The sequence below is a fragment of the Mustela nigripes genome, chromosome 18, assembly GCF_022355385.1.
Source record: "Mustela nigripes isolate SB6536 chromosome 18, MUSNIG.SB6536, whole genome shotgun sequence".
Taxonomy (NCBI): Eukaryota; Metazoa; Chordata; class Mammalia; order Carnivora; family Mustelidae; genus Mustela; species Mustela nigripes.
Genome location: NC_081574.1, coordinates 6,183,332 through 6,197,968, shown reverse-complemented (window position 1 = coordinate 6,197,968; position 14,637 = coordinate 6,183,332). Strand labels below are relative to the sequence as shown.

The 14,637-nt window shown below is 42.0% G+C and overlaps 1 protein-coding gene across 1 annotated transcript in view; it reads right to left on the bottom strand.

Annotated features, from left to right (window-relative positions):
• Positions 1-676: 676 nt before the first annotated feature.
• The window catches only part of AGPAT5 (1-acylglycerol-3-phosphate O-acyltransferase 5), a 53,721-nt gene continuing 39,760 nt past the window's right edge, over positions 677-14,637 (bottom strand). The window contains exons 6-8 of the mRNA XM_059384136.1: positions 12,295-12,456; positions 5,443-5,566; positions 677-3,250 (exon numbers count right to left, since the gene is read on the bottom strand). Coding sequence (XP_059240119.1) covers positions 3,025-3,250; positions 5,443-5,566; positions 12,295-12,456 — 512 coding nt within the window. The 3' untranslated portion in view covers positions 677-3,024. The remainder of the gene's footprint in view (positions 3,251-5,442; positions 5,567-12,294; positions 12,457-14,637) is intronic.

The window sequence follows — 14,637 nt, the reverse complement described above, 5'->3', positions numbered from 1 at the left end:
AAATCTATTAGTACATCTGCAATTGTACACATGAATTATCATTATGATTAACATTTCTCTTTCTAAAGGTGTGTCCAATAGGTATCTGGCAGTTACTTCGTGTCTCCACCTGTTGGGCAAATTTTATATATACCATATTTTTATAATGGTCCATCTATTTAAAAGATCACTTTCTTGACACGGATCTGCTCAGTGAATGTAATAATAAACCATGTAACATTGCAAAGGAAAAATAAAGCTTTATATGTAAATAACAGAAAATTGGGACCATGGTACAGGAAACAAAATCACATGGGAATGGAAGACATGAAAGAAACCATTAGTATGTACAGGGCAGGGATCAGTCAGATTGGTTCTTCACTTACCAACCTGGCTAAGTTGAGGCCCCGGACAAGCCTCAGTGAGGTACCCTAATGATTACGGAACTGTCAAACAACTAACACTTGCGATATACATTGTGTAAGAGGCATAGACGAGTTTGTATAATGAAACTAAAATATTGCTTCACAATTTTGAGTATTGTAATGTATTTTTTTAAAAGTTTGCTCAATATTTATGAAAAAATATTGTAATTTTATACGTTCAGAATGTAGGGCCAGTCACAAAGCTTAGGATGTAACTGAAGAGTGTTGGGGAATTTCTGGGTCGCAAAATGTTAAATAGCACAGACAGGAGAGACAGTGAAAGATTTTATTTTTTCTTTTACTTCCATCCAAACACACCCTTTTCTGGAAAACATAAAAGCATGCACATTGATGGCATTCTTATAAAGAAAACAAGTAATAACTAAGCTGCAAATCAATAATGAGAATAACATAAACATAGGCTTAAATGATATGTGAAGAGATTTACAGGTAGATCCAGGGCTCTTAATTTTAGAAAATAATAATTCAAGTCATATCAGCACATGTTAAAAAGAAGCTTCTAATTTTCCAAATATTTTGATACAAAATTTTTAAACTAACAAATATATTTTATAGAACTTCTATGAGAATCTAAGTATGTTCATAAGAAATAAGACGTTCAAAGTGATCTTATGCAGTTCACTGTGACTTCTTAAAATCCGTTATAATCAACATAATTCCAATGTACTACTACTTAAAATTGTAATTTAGAGCATATCCATGATATTCAAAGTAAGTTGCCCAACTTACATATACTTTGATCTAATTAGAAACAGGTTCTAACTTTAGGATTGTTAAAAAAAATATATTAACAAAGACATGGGATGGATTTAAATTTCACTTTACAAGTAAGAGAAAATGACAATTTGGCATGAGAACAATTTTCAGAAGTGTGACCCACACTGCCGTGCATAATTAGGCCGCTGTGTCCTGTGGGGATGTGTGTACACACACTCACACTATTGTACACGGACAACTCACACTACCCAGCGGTGCAAGGTGCTGTCTGACATGGCCTGCTCTCTGGGTCTGGAGAAAAACTTGGACGAAATTTCCTTTCTTTATTATTTTCATTTTGTTCATCATGATTCAGCTGGTGTGTTTCATCTGGGGCACAGACACAATTTTGCAACAAAAATCCATGAAGCAGAAATGTTATCCTAACGGACTGGTAGGCAATCAAGCTGAAGTTGTAACATCAACACTGAGCAGATCCAAAAAAGGTCATCCTCTTGCACATCCATTATTTCGTGAATGAAAACTGAATCGGGTGATCTGTTTCCTGAAACAGCGCTCTTGTTCGGAGGTGATATGGATTAACTGTGTAGCCCCATTAAAAGTACTGAGAACTAAACAAATTCATTCAGGTGATGGATTCAATCTTCCTGGCCCGTGGAAGGTCAATCTCTTGACATGAGACCAGCGCCAACCGCCTGTGGCGCAGCCAGCAGGGCCGCTCATGAGAGCTCCCACGGGCCCGCCCTGTGGCGGGACAGACACTGGCTGGCTCAGAGCCCTCCTGCGTGTGTCCTGTGCCAGGCACGGGGCAGCACGCGGACAGTCGTCCAAAGGAAGAGAATCCAAACACAGTGGAAACTGACTGTGATGACGTGAAAAAAAAAAAAAAACGACTTCCGAACTAAATGTTGTGCTAAACTCAAGAGTAACAAGCAAAGGCACGTGCTAGTAAATCTAGTCAGACGTCTGGAGGCTCCCATCACCTCAAATATCTGTGGACTCAGGTCCAACAAAGGTTCACACTGATTATTTTGATATAAAAAATAATAGGAAACCTGAAGGTTTTCAAGTAGTTATGGCACAGATGTTGGGAAGTACTAAGAGCTTAGCTTAACTCTTCAAAAAGCCGGGCAATGTAAAGTTCTGCTACAGTGAATCAGGGTCACGATTCTAACTTAAACTTAATTCTCATATTTTATACATTATTCTTTTGTAGACAATACAGGGTGTGCAAATTTAGCTGTTTCAATAAATATTAGAAATGTTAATTACTCTGCAAATATAAAGTAAAATCAGCTAATAATGCAGTACAACAAAAGCATGCGCTAACCAGAGCTTCCTCCCCATGGACAATTTCTTGCCCTTTTCCTTGGTATCTCTCTTGATACTTACATACAATTTCTTTCACTCACTTGGAGAAATTAAGCAGAAAGCAAAATATTACATAGCTCCAAGATACTAAATACTTTAGTGATAAATGCTGGACTAGTCAAAGTTGTAAAAAACTAAAAGTAACAAATACAGTGAAATATACCCGAATTAATGTTCATGAATGCAGCTATCTGAATTACAAAACAATAACAAATTATACAATCCTAATAGTCTTCTGAAGATGACATTAGTTCATAGGAAATGCCAAGTATAGCATAAACTGTTTAGCTTTCCCCTTTCCAGCAGCTTCTGTTCTAAAGTTGTAAAACCATGTATGCTTGCCCAAGACCATCTGCATGCCGGCTTTAATCAGAAATTCTATTTTACCCAATGTTCAATCAACAAGGCTTTATTTACACTTCTTATTAAAATCAGGAAACAATTTGACGGAAGGTGTGGCTGCCAACACTGAACCACGGAGCACATCCCACTGCCTGCAGACAGCTACTTCTCAAGCTTTTATACTAACCCACAAGCAGCCAATTAAGGTTCCATAAATCCACGTTCTTACATAGAGTTTCCTTCCAGCCTCGGTCATAAGCATACCAGCAGTCAAACCACTTAAGATCAATAATGATGGTAAAGTCTTCTTGAGACTTAATTTAGAATTAACACTTTCTCCAGGAAATTTGTTTCTTCTTTCTGGATCCACTGAATCATAAAATTCTATAAGCAACCTATGGCCAGAATGGGAAAAAAAAAAAATTAAAGTTTCAGGTTTGGTCATTTAATATTCTAATTTAACAAATAGCTCTGTTTGCCTATTACATGCTGGAGAAGCTAAAGGTCCTTGGGATAAGGAAATACCTAGAGACTTGATTTAATTGGGCTTTCTAGACTTTGAAAATAGCTTTATATGTTCATGATTAGTGATGAATTGTATTATATGCCATTTTTTAAAAAAGATAGTTTTAAGTAATTTTGTGGGGATGATTTTTTTAAACTTCAGATTTTTAATAATTTTGCAAGCACCAGACTCACTCACACATGGGTAATAACCAACCCCACTTCGTCTCCACCTTCCCCCCGTCTCCACTCCTCCCTCCTGTGGCTCCCAATCCATCAGAAGTCAAAGAGAAGATCAGCAGTTCTTATAACGTATAATGGAGTTTCCCTCAAAAAGCCCTTATTTGCATGGGATTATAAAAATAGGTATAAGAAGGAAAAAATGGCACAGTTAATTCATTTTCCTATCTTATTTAAAAAATGTAAAGTTATAACAGCAGGAGAGACTCAGCAAAAAACTCTCAAACACAAATACAAAGCAGAAAACCCTTCTACTACCTTAACACACTCCTCAGAGATAACCACTGTTTTAAAAGGTCCAGGCTCATTCTAAGTATGTATTAGCGCCTATAACATGAATACATTGGATGTTAAGCGTATTGTTCGGGGGGTTTTTTCTGAGAACTGATTTTCATGTCAAAACACACATATTTTACTTTTGAAATTTCTTCTGTAACCCATGTGGGTGACAGTGAATGGCTGGTGGTATAAATTCCGTCACGTACAACTGATGGGACACGAAATAAGGGAATGTAGCTACTTGTCCATAAACTTTATAAAGTTTCATTTTCAATGCAGCACACTTTTAATAATTTTCATTTTCTAAAGTTAACTCAAAAGGGTTAACTGAGGAAATAATTTTATTGTAATACAACAAAGAAAGGGGGACCAGAGCAGTCTGCTGAGAAGCGTATCAGGAGAATAAAACACAGGTCAAATTTCTGAGGAGGAATGCTGGCTGTGAGGGCGGTCCGGGAAGTGGGCGGCCAGGAAGGGTGGAGCCCGCCTCACGAAAACACAGGTCAAATTTCTGAACACAAGCCTAATTTTGGAAATCTTACTTCTGAGTCTGTAAAAAGGCCACAGTTGGGGTTTTAGTAAACCATACATACTATAACTAATGGATCTGTTTTTTTCAAAAAGAGGGTAAAAAGTAGAGATGTTTAAAACATATCTTTCAAAAAACAGGATATGCACCAAAGGATAAAACTCCCACTGACACCAAACAAACAACAAAGAATATATCCTAAAGTTTGCATCCAAGAGAATTCAGTTTCTAAGCATCATATCAAAACCTGACATCCACTTTTTATCTTCCTAAAAAGAGAAGAAAATTCTAAAATTTTTTCCTTTAGAAAACTGTATTAAATCCAAGGGGGTCTATCATCCCCTACAGAGGGCCCCTGGCCCTTCCAGATTTGCTCTTGGGTAAGCAGAACTTCACGCTCTCTCCCTCGGTTCGACCTCATTAAGCCGTGCCTCACCCAGGCGGTGTCTAAATACACCCGTAATTCACCGGCAGCCAACGCTCAACAAGGGTCCACACCACTGTCTTGCTCTGAAGTGATGTGAATAGCACAGATGGACACAAGCTCAACCCCAGAAACTGTTTAGGCCCCAAAACACTAACAGCAAAAGACATTCTGGTCAGAATGTCACCTGGTCCTTCTTCCAGCAAGTAAACCCATGTCATTTCTACACGTACCCCGGACACAATGCTCTATCCCACAGCCTCGCTCTCTGGGCACCGCAGGCCTGCCAGCTAGTTCTCAAACACAACACCACTTTGCCTGACCCGGGAATGCAGACGTGGGGCATCTCACAGTGAAAAGCTGTGTGTGTGTGTGTGTGTGTGTTTTCTAATTTTATATCGTACCACAGAGTACCTCTAGAAAATATTGAGAATGAAAACAGGAAGGCCTCCTAAAACAAGTTCTTTCACAGACAACAAAACAGTAAGATTTAAAACATGAACAGACTGGACTTGAGTTTACAAAAAACATACATTAGTTTAAAATTGTTTATTTACTACACTGAAATGTAGCCAAACCCAAGTTTTTGAAGTAGGAGAACTGTTACTCACTTATCTTTAATTTCAAAACGCTCATGAAGCCATCTCCTCATAAATGCTTGTTCTTCTGGGACATCTTTTTTGTCTATACGATCAATGTGAATATGAATTTTTGGACATTCTTTGCAAAGAAATTCTAACAAGAAACAAGAAAATTCATTTTTCGTTATTTTACAACTCATCGTTATATAAAACAACTGAAAATGAGGTAAAATATATTTTTAAAAGATGAAAAAGCAGATTCTTAAGCTTAAAAAAGAAAAAAGTTAATAGAAAAAAGAAATATATACTGATGGTTTTAGGTTTCAAGCTGAAGTAGAAGAGTGCTATAATGTCCTAGTCTACCACAATTACCTGAAGTCATTCAGTTAAATCAAAAGTACCAAATGTTACTCTGCATACACAAGCCTTCCAGTCCGTACGTGGCCCAGGAATAGAAACTTGTCCCCAAATGCCAACCACCCTCAGGCTCACTAATCACCTGCATGAGCACACCATGTTGCTGCGTCCAAGTGTATCACTCGTCACACACTGTCACTGCTGTTCCCACTAGACTGTGAGTCCCCGAAGGGCAGAGGTGAAGTCTGGCAGGTTCACTCTGCCAGAGCACTGGCAGCACGAGGCACTTAACCCCCTGAGTCCCTAGTGCCTTGGCCGGGTATGTCAGCCTGTCCCGGAGGGTCACACACCCAGCACAGACGTGGGAAAGAGAGCTCCACTCCTCCAGGACTTGATGTTGGTTTCTACTCACTGGTACCCCCAGCTCTCCTGCCTTTGCCATATTTTCACATTCATACTCGGTTTAGGAACCAAATTCTTTCTGTGGAATAGCTACGAGCTTTGAAGTGACTACAGTTCCTAAGACACGCTCATTTGAACAAAGCAGGCAGTTCTTTCTCAGCCTGCGCCGCACAAGCCATGAGGCCAGGCTTGATTCCAAGACAAGGACTCGGAGCTGGGAAATTCCTCTTCTCATGGATGCCTTTCGGTGAAGAGCTGAGATCACGAATAGATTAAATTCCCTGGACAATGAGGAGAAGGTCCGAAGAGCTTTCGAAGGAGACGACGATGCAAGGAGACTTAGACCTGTTTTCTCGAGTTGAAATGCGTTCGAAGACAGGGTTCCAAGAAGTGGCGACTCACATGGTCTGCAGCTGAAGGACGTTTCTGCTTCAATAGGAGTCTTGGGACCCCACAGGCATCTATCTCTTTTTCGCTCCAGATTCTCTATGATGGTTCTTAACCACCGGTGTCAAGCCTTAATAGCACGAGGCATCTCCAGCATCAAAACTGTCCTGTTATATACTTTCAGGAGTGAACTGGCTTTGAAGATAAAGGCACAAAAAGCACAGGGGGAAGACCCGACTCTGCAGAGGTGTTGTCCTTGCTTTCTCAGGTTCCGCTCTCATTTATGTAGTCGAAGGATCTCAGCGGCAGAGCCGCACAGAGGCTCAGAGCACGGATAGGGAGCCAGGCAGGCTGGGTCCCGCTCCCTGGTCAGCCCCGGGCAGAGCGGCTCGCAGTCGGTGCCTGTCTCCCAGTCCGCAAGACAGAGATGAGGGAGCAGCGCTGGTCTGATGGGGCCGCCGTGAGGAGTCTGGATGCCGAGCGCTGTGAGCAGCACCAGCACACCGTACGCCCTACAAGTCGGCGATTCCAACTTTCTGGCTGCACATTACTTCTCATCTTGCCCTCTCATTTGTATTTCTGATCCATAAAAATGCAGCGCCTGATACCAAGACCCCAACCTTCACCTAATCATCTACATCCCCTGCTCAGCATCGCCGTCATGCAACGGTAGGCCAACCCGTAGTTAGCCCTGATGCGGCAGGGATACGCATGGCCGCAGGCTGGAGATAAACGTGAGCAGCCTTGGGGGGAGGGGGTTGGGAGAAGAGGGGTGGGGTTATAGACATTGGGGAGGGTATGTGCTATGGTGAGTGCTGTGAAGTGTGTAAACCTGGCGATTCACAGACCTGTACCCCTGGGGATAAAAATATATGTTTATAAAAAATAAATTTAAAAAAAAGGTGAGCAGCCTTGAACTTGTAATTGTGGTGCCTGGGAAGTGTAGCAGTGTCTCTCGCGAGACATCAGCTAAGGATGGAAGATACAGGGATACTGAGAAGGACTCCCAAATTCATATGGGAGTAAAATCTACATGGTACCCTGGTGTTTACAATCCAGTGTCGTCTACACTATTTCATTCGACCTGCAGGAGTCTGTGTAGGCAAGTGCTACTACCCTTGGCGGGCTTGGAGAGGACCAAGACCCAGCACGGACGGCCATGGAACCCCAACAGCCCAGTTCTTGGGGTGGGGACCCAAATGGAAACTAGGAGAGAATCATCAGAAAAACACTGAAAGACTTTCAGGAGACAAGAAAGAAGTGACATAAATGTTTTCTTCCAAATTTAATAAAGCTCGTGTCTCTATACTTGTAAAAACTACATTAGTTGGTGCTTATTTTATTGTATAAGCAAAAATTTTCCCATACTATTCAGAAATATATGGAAAAAATATTTTAATTAAGGTATAACGTTTTTTAAAGATTTTTTTAGGAGGGAGTGAGAACATGAGGCGGGGCTGGAAGGGGAGTGAGGGAGGGAGAAGCAGGACCCGCCAACCAGGTGCTCCAAGGTATCATTTTTTTCCAATTAGAACTTTCCCAGTGGAGCCCTCATAGAGCCCTAGAGGACATATATGCTAGGGTAATAGGAGTCTTTCAAGTATTCATACCTGTCACAAGGACTAGTCTCTGGAGAAACTAAGTTCCACTCGGTCTGTGCCTGGGGAGCCAGGCAAGGTGGAGACAGGAGAGAAAAGCAGAGCTCCAACAGCAGGAGCAGAGAATGTCCATGTGCCGCATGGGGACAACCTCCACACACCTGGGCCTCACCTGGCTCCCACACTGCTGGCTCGTAACCCGCCCTTTGCCTCTGGGGAAAAATGACATAAATCCAGGAGTAGAAAACTAGGTAGATAAGCCAGTATACCCTCACATCAATGGACATCATGTAGCATTTTTAAGACATTCTAGAAGTGTATCTACTGACAGATAAAGATGTTTATGACTAAAAGCAGGACATAAAGAAAACAATATATACAAATGACCTTATCTAAAAATATCCAAAGGCACATACTCCAATACAGTGACTTTATAAAAAGGAAGATTTTGAGGAAAATATTCAAATTGTTAACTGCATCTGGACAGGTCAGCCTGTGGAGTTTCTTCCTTCTTCTTTTGGACTACCTGTAATTTTCCCCTCCCAGTAAGTTTTATTTTCATATAAGAAAATGTTAATAGGAAGAAGCAGCCTAGCACCATACTAAGTGGTTAAACAGAACATCAAACGTTATCTTTAACTTCACAATTTATTGTGGTATACCTCCTACTATAGAAAAGGATTTTAAGTAAGTCTATAATGAGACTGGCCTGTCTCTCCTCTGCCTAGTGAACACTGTTCAGGGAAGACAAAGACCCTTATAACAAGCCCAGATGAATCACAAAGCACACAGCCAGGTGGGCTGCGATCAGTATTCACCTTATAACAAAGACACCACAAAACGGGAAGCACCAGGGACACTACCTGCTGACTAGCTCTCTAACATGAGGCCTCATTAAGGCCCAAACTGTAAGACTCGTGATCACAACAGTTCATTAACCCTGCAGGTTCTGCCGTCCCTTGCAGCCAATCCACACTAGCAGTCTAGGGTGAGCAGAGGCCTGCGCAGTCAGCAGTCGTCCTAGGTGACTCGGAGGGAACTGCAATACTTTTGGAGTATAATGCAACTCAGTACGCTTTGAGAAAGACTGGCCTGTGGCATATTAAAGCACAATCTAGCAACTATGGAAATAATGTTTTTTTAACTGGGCTATCAAATATGAATACTAAGTGATAGTATGTATGGAGATACTATTTAATACTTATCACACGGAACCACCAAGTACTTATGATACTCTAACTTATGGAATTTTATACCTAACTCAACGTACATCATCAATTTAAAGTGCATCTTAATCTATTCTAATTAAAAGTTGAGCAGAATAGCAATCAATTTATATAATAATGAGAGTGGGGATTTTCAAGCCACAGGTCCCAAACTCACAATTAAAATCAACATGTGACACGGAAAACCAGATGTCGCCTCTCACGTGCACAGGCACACTGGCAGCAGTGGCGATGTCCATGCATTTGTGGAGCTGGCAGACCCTGCCAGGGCGGCTTCTGCGGAGGCTGCACAGCCCTGCACCCCAAAGAGCAAAGTACAGACGTGACTCTTGTACTTGAGTTTCATCCATGGGCCTGTTACCAAACCCGATACTGGGATTTTTGCCAATCTGATAGTAAAGATGATACCTCGCTAAAAATCTTAATTTGTATTTTTCTTACTATGAATGAGATGGAGCATTTTTTTCTGTAACCTACTACTGAGTTACTGATCACCTTCTTCTCAATTTGTAGAAGCACTTTCTACATCAAGAAAACCAACTTTTTTCCTGTGATCTAAGCTGCAAATATTTTCCCAGTTTGTCTTCAGTCTTTTGATTTTACTCTGGTATATTCTTCCTTGTGGAAATATTCACCCTTAACTGACTGAAATGACAGATTTACTTTTCACATGGCTTCGGGGTGTGATAGTTAGAAAGGCCAACCTTCTCAAAGAGACAATTTGTAAGGAAAACACAAAGCCACTGGCACTAATGTGTATGCAGTAGAGGAAGCAGAGCAGTAGGAGCGGTGCTGGGCTGCAATGTAGACAACGCAGCTCTAACGCGGTTTCCTCCTCAAGGCTGCGCACCCATGGGGGAAGGTAAGCGATTGCCATATGCTGAGCGCCAACCTTGTGGCTTAAGCACTTAGTGCCACAGGACCTCTAAAGCAAGAGAAAGCAAATGAGTGAGGGAAGAGGAATGTTGTGGTAACAGCCAAGTTGGGGGGGGCACCAGAGGAGAGGGGTTTCGTCCTGGCCCTCACACAGCCTTCCATTCCAGAAGGCAGTGGAGTGGAAGAGCGTGGACAGCTAGGATACAGACTCCTCGCAGGGCAGGCTACAGAGGGCGGGACTTGGCCTGTGAGCACTGCCAAAGCCAGGAGTTCCTTATGACGGGACAGCGGCATAATGAAAGCAGTCTGCGAAGGTTCTCATAAACGGTTAGATCTGCTTCTCCTAAACAATAAAACAATGCTCAATCAATCTTTGTTTTTTTTTAAAGATAAACTAGTGATAATATTGTTGAACTAAATGAATGTGTTTTCAAATGTAAAAATAGGTCAATGACTCCTCTGATGGTAAAAAAAAGAAAAATATTGACTTTTTGACAAGAAGGGAAGAATTTCTAGAGTTAAGAATATAGATTTAATTTTGCACATGTGATACACAAACACTTATGAAAAGTGGTCACCTCTGGGCAGGGGAAGGGAAGGTGGACCCAGGCGAAGGGGGCTGTGCTGGAAAGCCAGCCATTTCACTGTGCATTTTATACAGTTGTGGTTTTTAAACTATCTGATGTAGGATATGTTCCAAAAATTTTCATTTAAAGTGAAACAAATTGGAGCGCCTGGGTGGCTCAGTGGGTTAAAGCCCCTGCCTTCAGCTCAGGTCATGATCCCGGGGTCATGGGATCGAGCCCCGCATCGGGCTCTCTGCTCAGCGGGGAGCCTGCTTCCCCCCCCTCTCTCTGACTGCCTCTGCCTACTTGTGATCTCTGTCAAATAAATAAATAAAATATTTAAAGAAAAAAAAAGTGAAAAAAACCTTCAGCTTCCTACATGACAACTGCTCTGTGTCAAAGGCAATGTGAGAGCGATCAGTCTACTACTTCAGATTTGTACTTCCAGTCACTGTGACCGATTTCACCCCATTCACCTCCAGTTAGTGCTTCATCCTTCGGTACCTCTCTCCCAACTTCCTGCTCTGGGAAGCTACTCTCTATGTCTTCTGGACGTATTTTGGACATCAGTCATCAGGAGGTCCCACTGACACACACACTTGACAGGCCTGGTATTTCACTCTTCAACACAAGTGTTTGTGTATCACATGTGACATACAAAGTTCGGGTTCGCTCTCTCGATCACAGCTCGAATGGACACTTCGGTAAGGCAACACTTCCCATTTCCTTGTTTGCCTAATCCTGTATTTAAATTTCTCTACCAGTCAAGAGTGTCTTTTTGGTTATATTTAATTAAAATATTCTGCCCACTTAAAATTCTATTTTTTCTTGTTACATCTGACATATATATAGGCAACAGCTAAAAAGTCTTTAAAACCCAACATAGGTTAGAATGTCTGCGTGGCTCTGTCAGTTAACTGTCAAACTCTTGATCTCAACTCAGGTCTCAGTCACAAGTCGTGGGTTCAGGCCCTTTGCTGGGCTCCACGCTGGGTATGGAGCCTACTTAAAAACCAAAACAAACAAAAAAACAAAAACCCCACAACAACCCCAGCACAGGTTTGAAAAAAGAGAGAGTCATATTTAACTGTTTCTTCTTGCCAAAGAGATACTAAATTTCACAAGTCCACACAAAGGTGGCGCTGGCCATCCGCAGACCTCCACACGGCTGGCTTAGCACTCTCCTCCCCATCCCGCTCTCTGATGTCTGCAGTCTCCCGTCCTCACGTGCCAACTCGGGGCAGAAGGAAACTGAGCTGATGATAATGGGGAAGTCCGAAGGACTACTGTGGCAACCAGGAAAGACTTGTAAAATTCAAACTGTTATGGATTAGTTAAAAAATACCTGGAAAACAGATCAAGCATACACTTGGGAAATACATCAAGTAAATATTATGAAGTACATGTACCCGCTGAAGAGACTAATGACACACTCGCCAATATAGGACGTCACTGAAAATATCAACTCACCGGCCATGGACGGGGCTTCTTTCCGCTGTCCTTTATCATCAATAGTCCCTTCAAAAGCCACTGTCACATCATAGACCGCATCTAAATAATTCTTCATAGAGTCAAAAGCAACGTGAGTTGCCTTTATTCTTGGTGTCAGCACATGCTTTAATACTGCAAAGCCTAAAAGAGAGGTTGTGGCCATGAGTTAATTACAAAACATCTCAGCAGAATATAATATCCAGACTGTCTTTAAATTTCTAGGAATAGACCACAATATATTAAATATATTAAAGCTATATCTCATATACATGGACAGGGCTTGAGGTTTAGAAAGCACTCTTAATTAAGACTTGATATATTTAAATCAACATTCATTTATTACATATTTATTAAACATCTCAGGTACGAGACGCTGGGGAAAGCTGTTAGAACACTGGCCCTCAGGAAGCTTATGACCTATCAGAAACCCTTCAATCTGCTAACCCCGGGCACAGGCAGGTACTACCATCCTTATCTCTGGCCACAGAATCAAGGCTGCATCATCCTGCCCAGGGTCACTGCAGATTCAGGAGTACGATATGTAATTCGGACTCCTAGTCCACGATTTAATTTTATTTCTATTCAAATAGGGACGCAGGAGGGAGGCAGTACCTGAAAGACCCCAGCCACATCGAGTGCCCAAGGGAAGAGCTGCTGTGGTCTAGTTCATGTGGCACACTGGGCTTGATGCTTAGAACACTGTCGTTGTTGTTGTTTTAAAATTAAACTGAGATACCATTTACATGCCATAAAATTCATCATTCCAAACTGCGATTCAGTGGTTCTTAGTAGCTTCACAAAGCTGAGCCACCATCACCACCATCAAATTCCAGACCATGTCCGTCCCTCCAGACAGACGCCCCGGCCCTTCTGCAGATACGGAGGGCTCTCCTTGCCTGGGCCTGCCTGTTCTGGACAGTCCGCACAAATGCGGTCCCAGTACTGTGGCCCTTCGTGCCTGGCTTCTTTCACTGAGCACAGTGTTTCTGAGGCTCATCCCTGCTAGGGCAGGGATCAGTGCTTCCTTACTTTCCGTGGCTGAGTAATGCTCCGCTGTATGGCTCGGCTACACTCGGTTTATCTGCTGCTTGGATGATAACCCTGGAGTTGTTGTCAACCTTTGGCTACTATACATAACGCTGCTGTGAACATTCATAGGAACTGTAAGGGCTCAACGAATTTCTGCATGAACACAGGCTCTCTGTTCTCTTGGGTATATCTGAGACACAGACACAGACACACACACACACATTGTATATACTTCTCAAAGTTTCTGTAATTGAGAAAACACTGTACTTTATACAGGATAATCAATCACATCCATTGAGTGTCCCACTACTGTTCATACTCCCCACGGCCTCTCTTTCTCTTGATTAGAATATTTACTGACCGTGTAACAGAACAGAGTAGCTTTCTGAAGTAACATGAAAACAGACTAGACAAAAGTTAATTTGGATCTTCTCCTGCCTCTCTCCAGGGAAAATCAGCTGCACAAGGAAGAACAGCTATAGTATGTTGGGATCCTCCTGCAGAAGAATTTTTAAAATGCAAAGCGGTGTGGGAAAGAAGAAGATTCCCACAACCACATATCTGACTGAAGTCCCCAGGGCAGAAGCAGCTTAATTTATTCAAAAACTTATGACAAAAAGCTGAATAGTATACAAGGCTGGGAAACATTCATTTGTCGATTAAATTAGTTAATACATCCTTCTTTGCTTTTGGAGCTCACCCAATTTTATTAAGTCCAAAGCTCCACAGAATCACTCTGTGGTATTCAGTAAGAACACTTACTAGAATTCATTAAGTTAGTGAGAAGACAGAAAGACAAAGCAGTATTTTAAAAAATTATGCTGAAAGACAGAAAAATCAGTTTTGTGACAGATGAATAAGACATGCCCATCATTAATATGTAAGAAAAGCTAAGGAAAAAACAAATCTTCTCACTGCAGAATGTGCCAGGAGCAGCTCGAGTGCCCCGACACATTTTCTCGATCCGACCCACATTCTGCAGCTCCCACCTTTTATCTTCCAGCTCTTGAAAGAGAACAGCCAAAGAGGAGGAGAAAAACAAGGAGAATGGGCTGGCACAGAGGCCCTGGGAAGAAAGCATCTCAAGAAGGAACTAGTCAACGAAAGACACGGAAAGATCCAGAACTGAGAAGTGGCCCCCTGGCCAAACAAAGGTCACCTGTTACCTGGAGGAGTACTTTCTGAGGAGGGGTGGGAATGGAAGCTTACAGAAGGGGTGAAGTGAGGTGAGAAAACACCAACAGCCCACTCCGTCCTGCATGTGTTTATTAACGCCCAGTCTGTTGCTCTTCC